The following is a 15,895-nucleotide window of genomic DNA, read 5'->3' on the forward strand; positions in this document are numbered from 1 at the left end:
GGGAGTGATAACGGGAATTAGGAGACAATGTGAGGATTCATATAAGGAATCATTTATTTGTGTAGACGCTGGGTTTCCTCCTCCTGTAACAGACAGGACACGTCTACAACATGCACAGCTGTGAACAAGGCTTCCCTCAGATTTTCTGCAGGTGATACACCTCACTCTGGAGACTTCCCTAGTCACCTCATCCACTGAGAGGTTAAACTCAACCTCTGAATGATCAGCGTGTAATATCTACATATAGATTCATATTCCGGGGCTGCGTTGTCACAAAATGGCGCCTTCTCCTCACAGGTCGTTGTTTTGCGCCTCCACAACGACGCCCAGCGGCGGAGCCCACCACTCAGAGCGCTCGTGAGAGAAAACGCGCGGGACATAGTCCAGTGATGGCGATGTGGACGAATCCATTGTGTAGTGTACGGGGGGAGGGGGTTCTTTATTAACGTGCCGAAATAAGGATGAACCTTAATATAATTTTATCCGGGCTACATAACAGACCGTCGCCTTACCGTACACGTATTGTCTGTTAGTCTTCTGGTTCTCTCTTCTCTCACATGGTTCATTCCTAGTAACTGTTTACATGGAGTGGGCGGAGTAAAAGGCGGTATAAAAGGACGTGCCGGCACCATTGCGGGTTTCTAGCTTCTTTGTCCTCTGGGTTTGGATCGTCGTGTTGAGGTGTACGGTGAGTCGGCATGTTAGGGGTTAATAGTCGTATTACTCGGCGTTTACTGTAATCTGTGCGTATTGATCGCGTATCTGGAGTGTGGCTCCGGTGTGATCCTGTATTACATGGCGGGGTTCGGGTTTGTACACGTTACTAAGGGGGTACGGAGCCCGTTTTGGGGGAGGGGGATGTGATCGGTGAGGTAAATGGCCGTTGTATCGGGGTCCAGGAGGCTGCGGCAGGGCGCGGTGCACTAGTCATGGCCGGCCATGGCTCCTGCCTCATCGTGCTCGGCTGCACATCACATGCTCGGCGCCATCTTTGGCCATTGTTTAGTCCGCGTTTTCAGCTTCTTGTCCTCTTTATTCCCCCCACAGGTAACATCCAGTAACCATGTCTAAATCTGAGGGAACGCTTTTTGTCGGTGGTCTGAGTTTTGACACAGATGAACGTAGCCTGGAACAAGTGTTCAGCAAATATGGCAATATCTCTGATGGTGAGTGCGATATAACGGCTTTATGTGGTACAGATTTCGGTGATGGCTTCTTAAAGGGACGCCACCATTAAAAATTTTTTTTTTTGTGTGTGGATAAGACGGCGGAATAGCCTTTAGAAAGGCTATTCGTCTCTTACCTTTAGACGTGGTCTCCGCCGCGCCGTTCCTTAGCAATACCGGTTTTTACCGGTATGTAAATTAGTTCTCTGTGCTGCTCAAGAACACGATTCTGTGACGCCTCCATCTTTGGCTGGATCCTTTCCTCCTGCGTCACCTCCGACGCCTGCGCAGTTGAGCTACTAGTAGAGCCGACTGCGCATGCCGGCCGGCGGCCATTTTTGGGAGGCCGCTCTTGCTCTTGAAGTTCAATGCAGAAGCGGCCTTCCTAAAATGGCCGCCGGCCGGCACTCAGCTCTGCTGGCGTCTCACTGGCAGAGCCAACTGCGCAGGCGTCGGAGGTGACGCAGAAGGAAGACGACAGAGAAGCCGAAGATAGAGGTGTCGCAGGATCGTGTTCTCGAGCAGCAGTGGGGACTCCCCCATCGCTGTGAGAGAACTAATTTGCATACCGGTAAAGCGGTATTTCTAAGGAACGGTGCGGCAGAGATCACATCTAAAGGTAAGAGATGAATAGCCTTTCTAAAGGCTATTCTGACGTCTTATCCACAAAAAAGAGGTTTTAATGGTAGAATCCCTTTAACCATTTCATTGCATTCCCTTGTAGTGGTGGTTGTGAAGGATCGCGAGACCCAGAGATCGAGAGGATTTGGGTTTGTCACGTTTGAATGCCCGAACGATGCCAAGGATGCCATCGAAGCCATGAATGGAAAGGTGAGGACGGTGTCTGTGGTTTGGGGGGGGGGGGGGGGGGGGGCTCGAGCTTAAAAAAAAAACAAAAAAAAAAAAAAAAACTAAATGGCAGAAGTCTTTTGATCGCCCTTGACCAATTTGATATTTTTGGTTAAAATCTGCCCATGCTTTAAAAAACTTGGGTTAGTACATTAGTTCTGATGTGGGTCTTTGTCTTCTCTGGCCTTGTCAGGGGCCACTGAGGCCTGTCATTGAGCCTCTATGGCCCCGTTCACACAGGGCAAGAGGGGATGGATTTTGGTGCAGAATCTACATCATAATCCGCCCCCTCACAATAGCGATCTATGTAGACTGCTAGCGCTCTTTCTTCACGCTGATTGAGCCATGGCGTTCGCCTCGCAGCAGCACGCCCATTCATTTGGGCCTACGCCGGATTGGAGTGCTGCAACTGTCGGATGTCATGGCAGGTGGATTTTGGCCCTATTCTGACTGCTTCCGGCATTAGAATCGGGACCAAAATCCGCCATCCGCGCCCCGTGTGAATGGGGCCTATATAGTCACTTGGTGTTGCTGCTTATAGATTTAAACGTTGCAATGCGATGTGTTCACTGAGGCCCAATCATAGGCCTCTGTGGTCTCTGATGTCATTCAGGAGGCCTGAAGAGGACCAGGCCACTCGGTTGGTACTGTAACTTTCTTTTTTTTACTTGCATTTTTCCCATGGGTCTCCATTAAACTAGGGATTGAAGACCCCCAACTACAACAGTTTTAGTCTGGTCTGAGCAAAACTGCATGGTGTACGTTCACCCAATGCACCAACTTTGGGCCGTTATTGTGGAGCCATGGAAATCCACTGTATCTGTGGAAGCTGATACAGTTGATTGAGGTTAGAGTATAATTGGGACGAACGGAATTACAATTTTGTTCTTATAATTTGCCACAGGGTAGTGGCTTAAAGTTAGTTCATAATTGGGGTACAATGCCCAATCTTCACTTGGGTTATTGCCCAGCTCTGCCAGTGACTTAAACAAAGGGCTGTTTTCCATAATGAAGTATGACTTAAGTTTCATGCTCTGTAATCTGTTCAGTAGGTATTTACATATTCCATATTCATTCATTTTTTTTTTTTTTATAGTCTGTGGATGGCCGTCAAATTCGTGTCGATCAGGCTGGCAAGTCCTCTGGCGAAAGACGAGGAGGTTACAGAGGAGGATCTTCAGGTGGCAGAGGATTCTTCCGTGGTGGCAGAGGCCGTGGTATGTATTTGATCCTATAGCTGCAGAAGAACTCTCCAACTCTACCATAAGAATAAAAGTAGCACATGGGCACTACAGTTGTTTTAGCTCAGTAGTGAGCTTGTGAATTTTAAAGATTTCTTTTGTAATGCAAACAGGTGGTGGAGATAGAAGCTATGGAAGCAGCCGATTTGACAACAACAGGAGTGGAGGATACGGTGGTGGATCCCGTGACCACTATGGAAGGTGAGCAGGCCACGACTAACTACATGTATACAGCAGATTTACATATTGTAGCTCGAAATTGTGTGGCTATAGTTAAAAGCAACACAGAGGGTGCAACACTGTGGCTCAGTGGTTAGTGCTGCAGCCTTGCAGTGCTGGAGTCCTGGGTTCTAATCCCACCAGGAACAACATCTGCAAGGAGTTTGTATGTTCTCTCAGTGTTTGCTTTGATTTCCTCCCATTGTAAAAACACATATTGATAGGAAAAAAATGTAGATTGTGATCCCTATATGGGACTTGCGATCTACATTTAAAAAAAAAGTTAATGGGGCAGAGGAGAATGTCAGGCCCCATAGTAATAACCACAGTATAGATTTAATGGGAAATAATGTATATTCTTAAAGGGATCCTATCTTTCAAACACTTTTTTTTTTTTTTCCTCTCTTACACGTTGGAATAGCCTTAAAGGCTATTCTTCTACCTTTCATTGTCTTCTCCATGCTGCCGTTCGCTTGAAATTCCAGTTTTTCCCAGTATGTTAATTAGTTCTCTCGCAGCACTGGGGGTGTCCCCAATGCTGCCAGAGAACTCTCCAGCGCCGCCTCCATCTTCTTCTGGAACAAGGTCTTCACTGCGGCCATGAGAAAATGGCCGCTTACAATACTGTGTAAGTGTCCATTTTTCTTGAGGCCGCGAGCATGCGCAATTGGTTTTCCCAAGGCCTAGAAGTGATAAGACTCCGCTGGAAGAAGGTGCGGTGAAGACCTCATTCCAGAAGATGGAAGTGGCACTGCAGAGTTCTCTGGCAGCATTGGGGTCGCCCCAGCGTCGTTTAAGCGCTGGGACCCGACCCCAGTGCTGCAAGACAACTCCTTTACATACCAAGATAAAACGTAATTTCAAGTGAATGGTGGTGCAGAGAAGACAACGAAAGGTAGAAGAATAGCCTTTCTTAAGGCTTTTCTGACGTGTTAGGGGAAAACAAGGGTTTTAAAGATGGGGTCCCTTTTTAAAATACTGTCTAAAAAAAATTTGTCTGGTTTTTAACTGAACAGTTTAAAGTTTGATGCAAACTTTTATTTATTTATTTTTTTTCAGTGGAAGGAGTCAAGGTGGTTATGGAGATAGATCTGGAGGCTCCTACAGAGATAACTATGACAGTTATGGTAAGTAACTTGCTGACAGGGAGGTGTATTGAGGGCTTTGGGGCATGTTAATATGCTATAGCCGACAGGATTTTCATTAGCTTATGTAATGCATGTTCAGACTCTTGTCTTACTAAAGAGCTTCCACCACCTCCGCCAATCCTAGTTCTTGGCACAGTCAGACTTTTCTCCTGGCCCTCACCAAATTGAACAGCATTGATTGGGAATGGTGGGGGGGCTACAGAAATCCAGCTGTGCCAGTTAATGGAGCAACACCTATTAAATGATGTGAAGCGCTGGAGTTGGTGGAGGTGATGAGAATCAGTGTCGGACCCTAATCCACAGTCTAGACCTGAATGGGATGAGGGCCAAGTTCTGACTAGAATAGGAACATTTATTCTGACATCTGTCCATATAAAATTGCGTTACAACTGTGCCTGCTTCTTGTCCTCAGCTACACACGAGTAAAATACCTTCCTGCCTCAAGATCGTCCTTCCAGTGGCTGTATTTATAAAGATTTTTGGAGCTTCGCAGAATGGTTAATATGTAGTACTTCTGTTCCTTTTTATATACATGATATGACTGCCTCTAACTTAATGAAACAGTTGTCCTACAGGGTCTGACCTCAGGACGCCTGATTTTATTTTAATATTCTGGTCCACTTTTTCTTTCGTTTTTATAATGTTGACGGGAACGGTGTCCTGTCCAAGCTGTTTCATTAGAGGCAAACTAAATGCGTTATGTGGAGTGTATTGGAGTAGATCAGCTCCTCCAGCAACAGGGTTTTTCTATTGGTGGCGCTTCTGGAATCCATTACCTGTTTGCTGTTCGACTTGGTCTTCTGACGTAACAGGATATTGAACCTTCCTGTTGCTGCTGTATATAGTGCTGGGGTGAATGCCCCCAAGTGTAACAAGGCAGATCAGAGCCTGGGTGCGATGTAAATAGTGGCTAAGCCTCCTTGATATACTTAAAGCAGAACTCCTGTCCAATCTCTCCAATAACAGTCACAAGAAGTTCTTTGAAAAAAATGTTCATGTTCTTTTTTTACTGGAAGAAAAAAAACCCTGTTTTGACGTGGTGACACGACTCTTGTATTCTACTTGCGTTTGGCTTCACGAAGCCTATTAAAAAACCGTCTGAAAAGAAATTCTCTCCTGCCATTTACCTTCTGCACAACATGGATGAGGCTGGGCCTGGCACACAAGGGGGATATAGTGGCAGCTTAGATCAAATGGGAATGCTTAGCAAACTTTTTAAAGGGATCCTATCAGTCAGACATTTATTTATTTTTGTAGGTACCATGTTGAAATAGGCTAATTCTCCTACCTTTCGTCTTCTCCGTACCACCATTCGCCTACAATCCCAGTTTTTCTTGGTATGTAAATAAGTTTTCTTGCAGCACTGGGGGCGGGCCCCAGCGCTCAGACAGCACTGAGGGTTTCCCCAATGCTGCGAGAGAACTCTCCAGCGCTGCCTCTTCTTCAGCAGCGTCATCTTCAGCCTCTTCTGGCGATGGCTTGTAACTTCTATTGCCTCAGGCCGTGCACAGAACAGACTGCGAATGCCCACGGGCCATGAGAAATTGGCCGCTTACAATACTGTGCAAGTGGCCATTTTCTCGTGGGCATGTGCCGTCTGCTCTGCCCCGAGGCCTTAAAGTTACAGTGCTGTGAGAGCTAATTTACATACCGAGAAAAACTGGGATTGTAGGTGAAGAGCATCGTGGAGAAGACGAGGGGTAAAAGAATAGCCTTTCTTAAGGCTAATCTGACGTGGGCTCTACAAAAAAGTGCATCTGACTGATAGAATCCCTTTAAAGGGATTCTACCGTTAAAACTTTTTTTTTTTTTTGGACTAAGACGTCAGCATTACCTTTAGAAAGGCTATTCATCTCTTACTTTTAGACATGGTCTCCGCTGTGCCGTTCCTTAGAAATACTGGTTTTTACGGTATGCAAATGAGTTCTCCCGCAGCGATGGAGGCGTCCTTACCGCTGCCAGAGAATTGTCTCCCAAGCGCTGCTTCCTTCGTCCGCCGCCTCAACTTCAATGTCTTCTGGCTCCGGGTTGTAACTTCTAGGCCTTGGGCAGAGCAGGTGCACAGGTCACGGGAAAATAGCTGCTTGCACAGTATTGTTAGCGGCCCTTTTCCCGTGGCCTGTGCGCTTGCGCAGTCTGCTCTGCTAGAAGTTACGAGCCTGCGGTGGACAAAGAAGGAGGCGGCACTGGAGACACTTCTCTGGCAGCGGTGAGGATGCCTCCATCGCTGTTTGAGCACTGGGGCCCGCCCCCATTGCTGCGGGAGAACTAATTTGCATACTGGTAAAAACCGGTATTTCTAAGGAACGGCGCAGCAGAGACCACGTCTAAAGGTAAGAGATGAATAGCCTTTCTAAAGGTAATGCTGACGTCTTATCCACAAACAAGGTTTTAATGGTAGAATCCCTTTAAGCATTACAATGTTAGGATGTGTAGACATACTCTCCACTACCTGGTATAGCAGTAAGGCTACATCTACACTGACTTTAATCCGTGACATTGTCCGCATGTCTTTACCAGCTTGATCTGGCCTTAGCAGTACATAGTCTAGTGTGCTAGGAGTCTGTCTCCCAGCTACATACTGTGATCGGTAACCAGATAAGACTCAGTTGTGACTCTAGTCTAATCACTGTGTACACAAATACTGGAATGGGTTGAACCCACTTATGGCTGAGTTTACATGGTGGTGCTTTTGAATACAAACCTTTTACTATCAAAAAGCATGTGGTGGTGTTGCAAACTGAGTAAGCCCAGACCTTAGTAACATAATGTCTCAGATTCTTCAGGAAATTGACAATTTAGGAGTTTAATGCTCAGAAGATGTGATGTTCTGCCCTGGTATATATTAGCAGGACCAAAGCTAGAATACCGAAATAGCTGTACACACAAGCAGTTCTGAAATTGGTAAATTTAAACAAGAATATGTAAGATGACAATGTTCTATAGTATTGGGGAATTTTGGGGATTCTGTGCACGCCATATTAGATGGTACAACACTGTTGCCTTCTGAGAATCCTCTACTAGAGTACAGACTCTGCAGTTTCCTTGGAGAAGTCAAGTGTTGTGCATCGTGTGAAGCCTGACGAAAGCTGCTCTTGGCTAGTTCATTTGCGGAGTTAGTCCGGTATTTTGAGGTAACTCTTTTGCTCATGTCCACATCTCCCCTCCCCCCTTCCTTGAGTTCACATTATACCCATGTCGTTTGGTTTGCTCCCTGATCCTAAAACAAGGGTTACGCACGAGTTTGACTTGTGCTCTAGCAGATTATAGTTTCCTAACACCAATGGGCTATGATATCATTTTGGAATAAATGCCATTCTTAAATGGAGACCACTTTGTAACCGTGTAGACTTGGTGGTGTGATAGTGTATTGGGTTAGGCTGCAGTCACATACAGTCCCTGGGCAGAAGTGACACTATACTTGGCTGTGTCCCCCCCCCCCCCCCCACACCTGCTTAGCAAGTAATGATATAAAGTTTATCAAAGTTTTATTAAATTTTAGTTAAAGCCCCTCCAACCCAGGGACTTGCTATAGCTGTGTCCTGCACATGATGTGGCGGCTATTTGCAGAGGGGTCACTGTCTCAATCTAGTCAGGTGCCACTTAATTCATACAGGGATTCCATGTTCGGCAATATGTGAATGACAAGCCAGTTTACTGACCCCTGGAAAACTCCCAACCCCACCTTTCCCATCCCAAACTGATGACTTGCATAAAGGACAGGTCATCAATATGTGATCTGTTGAGGGTCTGACACCAGGCTCCACACATGTCACTGTAATAGCAGTTTCTTGTATTCATTTGATCTGCGGGGCAGGAGACCTGGACCCTGCACAGATCAGATACTGAAGACCAATCATGGGTTTTTATTTTCTTCTCTCCCATAGTCATGACTTGTTCAGTGTGAGCCCAGACATGTACTAGAGATGAGCAAGTACTATCCAAAACAGCCATTTCAAATAGCACGCACCCATAGGAAGCGGCCAGCACGCAGACTTTGCCGGCTGCTTAACCACCTGCGTGACGGCTGCTTAACCACCTGCATGCCGGCTGCATCCATTCATTCCTATGGGTGTGTGCTATTCGAATAGTACTCGTTCATCTCTAGTCTGTACTCTGTTATTGAAACCCCTTATGGATGTGACTGCGTGCTAAGAGACTCGAATAAATCTTTTAAGACTGTGCTCTTTAAATGGAAAGTGTGAGGGGTGGGGGATTGTATTACAGGAATCCGCCCTTGTTGTATAGCTTGTATACTGGAGCTTTTATTACATGGGGTGGGCGGTCATCTCCAATATATGGTGCTCAGCTGTCACATCCTAAACCATTGCACAACTGTGTTCCTAGCAGCAGATTACTACAATGGCCAGGAAAAAGGGAGCTGGTCACTGGTTGCCCTTAGTCTTCCAATTTCCCTGCCAGTTTTGTGCCTTACGATTTGTTCGTTTCTTGTCTTCATCTGCTAATGTTTATCTTTCAGACTAACTAGAGGAGAACGTCCCAGGGTTGTACACTTGGCTGAGGATATGATGGATGTAAACGAATGTCTCTACATGTCTCTTTATAGAGGTCAGTACCCTGTAGTGATAAGGATCTCTATCTACAGTTAGGTCCACACCTCTGGCAGTGAGGGAGGAGAGGTGTCTGTGCTGAAATTGACTGCACTGTTATCTCCAGCATTGAGGCTCATACTAGGAAAGCTGGCTGCCCCTGAATTTAGCGCATGGTTTGCCTATAATACTGATCATCTATGAGAATGTGACATTTCCCCTTAAAGAAAACCTTTCATGTCCTCTTGCACACATGGTTTAATATATTAATCTAAAAGCAGTGCATGGCATTCGGCACACTGTTGGCATTCACATTTTGTGCCCCAGGCTGGAGATATCTGTTCTTGTTAGTTTCATGGGAAGAATATGCAAATCTGTCTCCCAAGATGTAAACAGGGACACATTGCCTCTGTTATGCTGCCCTCTATGGGAAGCACCCTGAACATCATGCCCGACTTTCCCAGAAGTCTTCACTGCATAATGCAAGGTTATAACTAAATCAATTTCTCAGCTACGGACGGCACCGTTTGTCTGGTTGGACTTCATCAGCGCAGCCTAGAGAGAACTGATTTGGTAGAAGTGAGAGGCTGAGATACCAGATTATGGGGATAATGTCATTCCTTAAGGCGAGACCACCTTTTTAAGGTGTGTTGATACTTATACAGCCATAGTTGCTCCACTGCAAGGGAACATGGGAAGAATATGCAAATCTGTCTCCCAATATATAAACAGGGAGACAGTGCCTCTGTTATGCTGCCCTCTATTAGGAACCCCGCATTATGCAGTAAAGACTTCTGGGAAAGTCAGGTATGATGTTCAGGGTGCTTCCCAATAAAGGGCAGCATAACAGAGGCACTGTCTCCCTGTTTACATCTTGGGAGACAGATTTGCATAGTCTTGGTGGTCTATCCTTAAGGAGTGACATCATCCCCATAATCTTGTTAGTTTCAGCACTGATCTCTACCCACTGTCAGAAGGGCGTTCCTGACATTCTAGATGGGCTGTGAGGAATGTTCCCCCCCCCCCCCCGTCCATAACCCTGTAATGTCAGAGTATACATTCCTGCCCAGTGATGATGCTAAGCGGGAAGGAATGCCGCCACCCCAGTACTAGGCTATGGATGAGTACGGTCTCATAGCCCAGGTAGACTGTCAGGAACGCACTTCTGATAGTTGACTGAAATCAATGCTGTTATAACGGCACTGATATCTCCAGCCCAGGGACACAACCCGACAGCCGGCAGTACGCTGAATTCAAGGCACTGTCAAGTTTGTAGCGGTATATAAAACCGCATGTGCAGGAAGACATGAAAGGTTCTCTAAGTTTAGAACCCGTCACCTTTTTATTAAAATGTTCTTTAAATGTCACAACGTATAGAAAGCAGGTGATACTGTAAAGTCATTCAGGTCTATGTAATCCTGGTCAGTCTAACTAAGTAACTGTTATGTGGCTAATACTGGCGTACTGTCCATGTAAGAGCGCATCAATATTGCATCAGTTCCCTGTAGAGAAACAACGCACGTCTGGGTAATTGTAGAGTGAGCCGTGTGGTGACTGTAGGTACTGCAGCAATGTGCCATATACAGTACTGCTGACTATACTGGAAATCAGAAAACCCATAACCAATCTCTCATCCACTGACTGAGTTATGACTTTGCAATACAAAGATAAAAGCTAATATGGAGTTTACAAAATGCTCACACTTATTTTTATTTTTCCTCTCCTTATAGCTTTCCTTGAGAATGTGGAAGTGGAGCGCCCAGTTACTGGAAGGGGCAGATTTTTTTTTTTTTTTTTAAATAAACTTCTTAATAGCACTTGTGCATTGTGTACATCTGTGGTGCGATTAGAACTAGTTTTGCCTATTCTGGTCTCAGTTTGGTTCCCCAATGTCCTGAGAATTTGCAAACACAACAATAAGGATTCGGGTTGTACCAAAAATTCTCTGCTTTTTTTGAAGATTTTCACACAACAATAAAATCATCAAAAGGAATAATTGAGTTTGTGGTGGGGACAAACTGCACAAGATGTTAAGGGTTTCAACCTATGACAATTCTCTGGTGTATCCTGGGTAAATTGATAACAAGTTGGGCATCCTGCAGCCACCCATAGCACCAATTGCTGAGTATCATGTTGTACTGTGGCAAACTAACACACCACCATATTAAACTTACATCCTAATTCTATGAACCACCGGCGCTAACACAACTTATTCCATGAGAGAATTGGATCATCTAGTTCAGTTGTTCTGAGACTCAGAATTTGCAAATGAGACCTGGTATCTAAAAACTATTAGGGCAAAATCTGCCCTCTAAAAAGCATTCTGTCCCCCTGTGACAATACAGCAGCCTACAGCCACATCCTGGGAGAAACTGCTTAAGGCTGAGGAACCACATTGTGGAAATGCAATTTTTTTTTTTGCAGACTTTGCTGCAGTTTTTTTTTAGCCAAATCTGGGAGTGGATTAAGCAGAAGGGAGAGGTATAAGAGTTTCCCATTGCTTTGGGTAAAAAAAGCAACAAAAGCTGTATTTCTGCAATGTGGGGCCTTAGCCAACATTGTGTTGGGAGGGGAGTAACAGGCAGTGCAGGTATCAGCTGTATCTTCAATGTTCCTAGTATACACTGCATGTTGGTTCCAGTCTGGTGTGTAGGTTTCCTACAATGGTATGATATAACTTGCGGAATCAAGGACAGCTGCAAGGAGTTTGTATGTCTCACCTGTAATTGTGTGGATTTCCTTCCTCACTCTAAAGACAGACTGGGGAGGCAACTCCTCTTATCAACTACCGAATAAGACACCCTCACCTGTTCTTAACCCTTTCTAATGCCAAAGGTGCAGCCTCTCTGCTCACAAAATTCCATGGCAAAAAGTAACATGTCAAGGAAATGATTAGCCAATCCCCAGACAGCATTGATGTCTACCAAACTTCATCCTGAAAGTCTCCGCTTCCTTCTCACCTCTTTATTTTGGAATTGCTTGCTCTCTGAGCTTAGTTGCCCCTTCCCCTCACTGTTTGTGCTCCCTAGCCCTGCTACTATTCTCATTCAGAAGACTTGGCTTTCTGTTCTACCTTTATGCTTATGATGCCAAACTATATACCTTGCCTTGTGACATCACATCCTCCAATAGCTGTTTCTCTATTCACTAACCCTGATATTTCCAGGTTTTTGCAGTCTTAAGGTTGTTTGACTCAGACCTCAGCCTTTGTCCCTACCAATGTAATTTGCATCATCAACAGCACCTAACATCTGTCTGTGCCACTCTTGTTGTGATTCATGTTCTCCCCTCTACAGTCTATTCTGAATGCAGTAGCCAGGCTTATCTAAGTGTAAATGTTACTCCTGCCTCTGGTTCCTGCACTGGCTGTCTGATAAATATATATATCTCTCTCAATTATAAACTCGTCTACTAAGCTCTTCTTCTGCTCTTATCTACTACCTGACCTGACTCCTGAGCTGCACCACTACTTTGGAATACTATACCCCAGACCAGCAGATGAATACAACTTATACACCTCTTGCACATCCTAAATACACTTCTCCCCAAGGCCTTGCTTTTACCAGACTGTAACCCTGTATACCCAGGTACTGTAGCTTCACTCATACATCTTTAGTTCTATCCAGTTCAGTATAAATAACACTATATCCCAGCTCTACCTCAGATTGTGATATAGAGCCTCACTCCTAGTGAGCAAATTGATTTTACACTGTAATGCCTCAAGTACAAGCTGTCCTACAAGTTTAGTTTTACCATATATACTCAATTATAAGCCTAGTTTTTCAGCACAGTTTGTGCTGAAAAAGCCCCCCTCGGCTTATACTCAAGTCAAGCACAAAAAAAGTTTTTTTGTTTTTTTTTTGGAGGTCTATGAGCATCCGCAATAGTAATGTATAGAATCTCCCATAAAGTGGTGGTGGGGGGAGCTTTAGAAAAATAAAAGTTGTAAATCCCTCCTTTCCCTAGTATACATATAAAAATAGAGCATTACTGTGAAACAAACACATTAGGTATCCCTGTGTCTACTGAATACAGGGTATCTGCAGTGCTTCTTCTGTTGGGAAGGGGTTAATAGGAGCACTGCAGATCCCTATAGTCAGCCAGGCTGAATTCCAAGTGGGGGAACAAAAATCCCAGTCCTCAAGCTCAGGGAAGGGGGAGACAGAAAACCAAAACACCCCCTCCCCAGCAACTACTGCACCCAAAAACTCCAACCATTTTAATTTTTGAAATTTTCTAGTAGCTACTGCATTCCCTCCCCTCCCCCCCATGGCTTATATGCGAGTCAATGAGTTTTCCCAGTTTTTTGGTGGTAAAATTAGGGGCCTTGGCTTATATTCGAGTATATACAGTATTCTGCAGCTGATCGACTCCCTTTCACTAAACAAGGCACCAGACTGCACACAATACCAAATTCTTAAGAAAATAAACTTTATTTTACTGCAATAATCCCCATTCAACTCCTTATGTACCTGAGGGGAGAGAGAGAAAAAGCCTGTTAGTCACCATAAAACAATCTGACTTGTAGTTTTTCTTTTTTAATCGCTCTGATCTGTTCCCATTTATCATCAGTCTCCTTTGGAGTTGGCTACTCACAAAATAGATTAATGCTACATTCCCATTATGTCCATTGCTCTGGTCTATCAGAGGATTAGAAGAGACCACTGAAACAGCAGATGCGCAACAGACCCCATGGCCTATCATAGGATCCAGCAGGTGTCTCTAGATCTCTAGCCTTGCACTTTATTTTCTCCTATTTTAGTACACAGTGTTTTGTTCATATATTTGTATGGTGTAAAGAATCCATGAGCCACTTTCATAGCAGCTCAGTTTGTAGTTCAGGCCTAGACACGTTTTTGGGTTTTTGTATATTCCATTTTGAGGGCTGTAATATTTTTATAATTTGGGCTACACTAGGTTCACACCAGCGCTTTATTTCCATTTTCAGGTTTGCGTCTTCTGCAGACAGGAGATAAAAACCTGTCAGACTGTGAGCGCTTTGCTGTCCGCGGCAAAATGTTTTTTTGTTTTTCCTTTAACCTGACACAAAGTCCTGTATGTCTAACTGTGTCTGGTTATATATATATAAATTTTTATATATATATATATATATATATATATATATATATATAAAAATACACAGTCCCCATAAGGGGGGGGGGGGGGGGGGGGGGAGGCTAATTTCACCTGTAACTGGGGTTGCTACATTTAGCTCCAGTTGCAGGTGGACTGTACAGCCTCCTGCCCCTTACTATCGACCTGATCTGGGCCCTGTAAGGCCAAGCAGCTCAGACAGACTGATCCTGGCAGATCATGTGACCACCAGGGTCAGAAGGGAGCCGTATCCTGGCAGCACCCATAGCTGTGTATACAGTAGTCAGCAAGGCAGGGAAGGTAAGAAACCAACCCTGCCTTCTCTAGGGGAGCTCTGGCTGTAGTTACAGCTGGCTCCCTGTTTCATCAGCTCTATTACAGATACAAAAAGCAGCAGCTACACACTGGTGGTTACTAAACTGCACCTCCCCCCCTCCACTTTTTCAGTAGTGGACACTTATTAAATATGTGCTGTTCCTTCATCACATGGAGCCCTTTTCAGCCACTTGTACTTATGTAAATTTTGCACAAAGAGTCAAGGAATTAGAATTCCAATATTGTGACATTAAATAGATGCAAGTTATTAATACGGAGGGAGAAGATCCTCCACTTTAGCCAAGACCACCATTAAAAAAAGAAAGTCGTGAGTGAAGTAACACGGAGTCTCAAGTAAAATAAAGCCAAGGAAAAGGCTGCACAAGAAGGCTGAGTATTTAGCACTGCTGTGGATGCGTTTCCAGGTAGTTTTCAGAAGCTGGATAACCTCTTTAAGGCTAAGGCCCCATGGGCCAGAAACGCAGCACTAAGTGAGCAACCACAGTGTGAACACATCGCGGTTCTTCCTGCAGCGCTTTGAACAGAAAGTTCAGAGTTTTCCATCTGTGGCGTTTCTGTAGATATAATTGATATGCTGCGATTTTTCAAAACCGCAATGGTTTTGGAAATCGCAGATTGTCCGCGCTGCGATTTTTTTTCCCACAAAGTGGGCATGGGATTTGCAGGAATACCATCCACTTTGCAATCCGTGTAACACACTGAAGTTTTTTTTTCCCCCATGGTGCTTCTGGGGCGCCGGGCTTAAAGAGGACCTTTCATGGTTTGGGGCACAGGCAGTTCTGTATACTGGTGAATTCAGAGCACTGTCGGCTTTCCCGATCTGTGCCCCAGGTAAAGAGCTAGTGGTCCCAGTACCGTAGCTCTTTACAGTCAGAAGGGCGTTCCTGACAGTCAGTCAGGTATGTCCTTCACAGCAGGGCCTATTGTGCTGTACAGTGTGAGCGGGGAGGACCGCCCCCTCCCTCTGCTCACAGTGCCCATCCATAGACGAGTATTATCAGGAGGGGAGGGGATGTTCCTTCCCGCTCACACTGTACAGCGCAATAGGCGCCGCTTTGAAGAAGGACGTACCTGACTGATGCCCTTCTGACTATAAAGAGCTACTGTACCGGGACCGATAGCTCTTTATCCAGGTCACAGATCGGGATAGTCGACAGTGCGTTGAATTCATCAGTATATAGAACTGCCTGTGCCCCAAACCATGAAAGGTCCTCTTTAAGCTATTGTTAGGATATCCCGCTATAAGGTGCCTTGCATTTCCCCCAAAATCTGAACACAGCCATAGTCCTATG

The 15,895-nt window shown here is 45.0% G+C and overlaps 1 protein-coding gene across 2 annotated transcripts; it reads left to right on the forward strand.

Moving 5' to 3' along the window:
- The first annotated feature begins 602 nt into the window (after positions 1-602).
- LOC142218679 (cold-inducible RNA-binding protein B-like) lies at positions 603-9,192 on the forward strand. Of its 2 annotated transcripts, none has more exons than XM_075287555.1 (7): positions 603-688; positions 1,048-1,166; positions 1,891-1,997; positions 3,112-3,232; positions 3,370-3,457; positions 4,535-4,602; positions 9,104-9,192. In XM_075287555.1, the coding sequence occupies exons 2-7, from the start codon at positions 1,064-1,066 to the stop codon at positions 9,106-9,108; spliced, it is 492 nt and encodes a 163-aa protein (XP_075143656.1). In that variant the 5' UTR covers positions 603-688; positions 1,048-1,063; the 3' UTR covers positions 9,109-9,192. The 2 variants fall into 2 exon arrangements, with proteins under 2 accessions (XP_075143656.1, XP_075143655.1); XM_075287554.1 differs by lacking the exon at positions 9,104-9,192 and adding an exon at positions 5,036-5,732.
- The last annotated feature ends 6,703 nt before the right edge of the window (positions 9,193-15,895 follow it).

The sequence above is a fragment of the Leptodactylus fuscus genome, chromosome 9 (assembly GCF_031893055.1).
Source record: "Leptodactylus fuscus isolate aLepFus1 chromosome 9, aLepFus1.hap2, whole genome shotgun sequence".
Taxonomy (NCBI): domain Eukaryota; kingdom Metazoa; phylum Chordata; class Amphibia; order Anura; family Leptodactylidae; genus Leptodactylus; species Leptodactylus fuscus.

Bases quoted from the DNA above. Each gene is read 5' to 3' on its own strand.
- LOC142218679 (XM_075287554.1), top strand. From the start codon at position 1,064: ATGTCTAAATCTGAGGGAACGCTTTTTGTCGGTGGTCTGAGTTTTGAC. The intron at 1,167-1,890 runs GTGAGTGCGATA...ATTCCCTTGTAG, and splicing joins ATATGGCAATATCTCTGATG to TGGTGGTTGTGAAGGATCGC. The intron at 3,458-4,534 runs GTGAGCAGGCCA...ATTTTTTTTCAG, and splicing joins TCCCGTGACCACTATGGAAG to TGGAAGGAGTCAAGGTGGTT.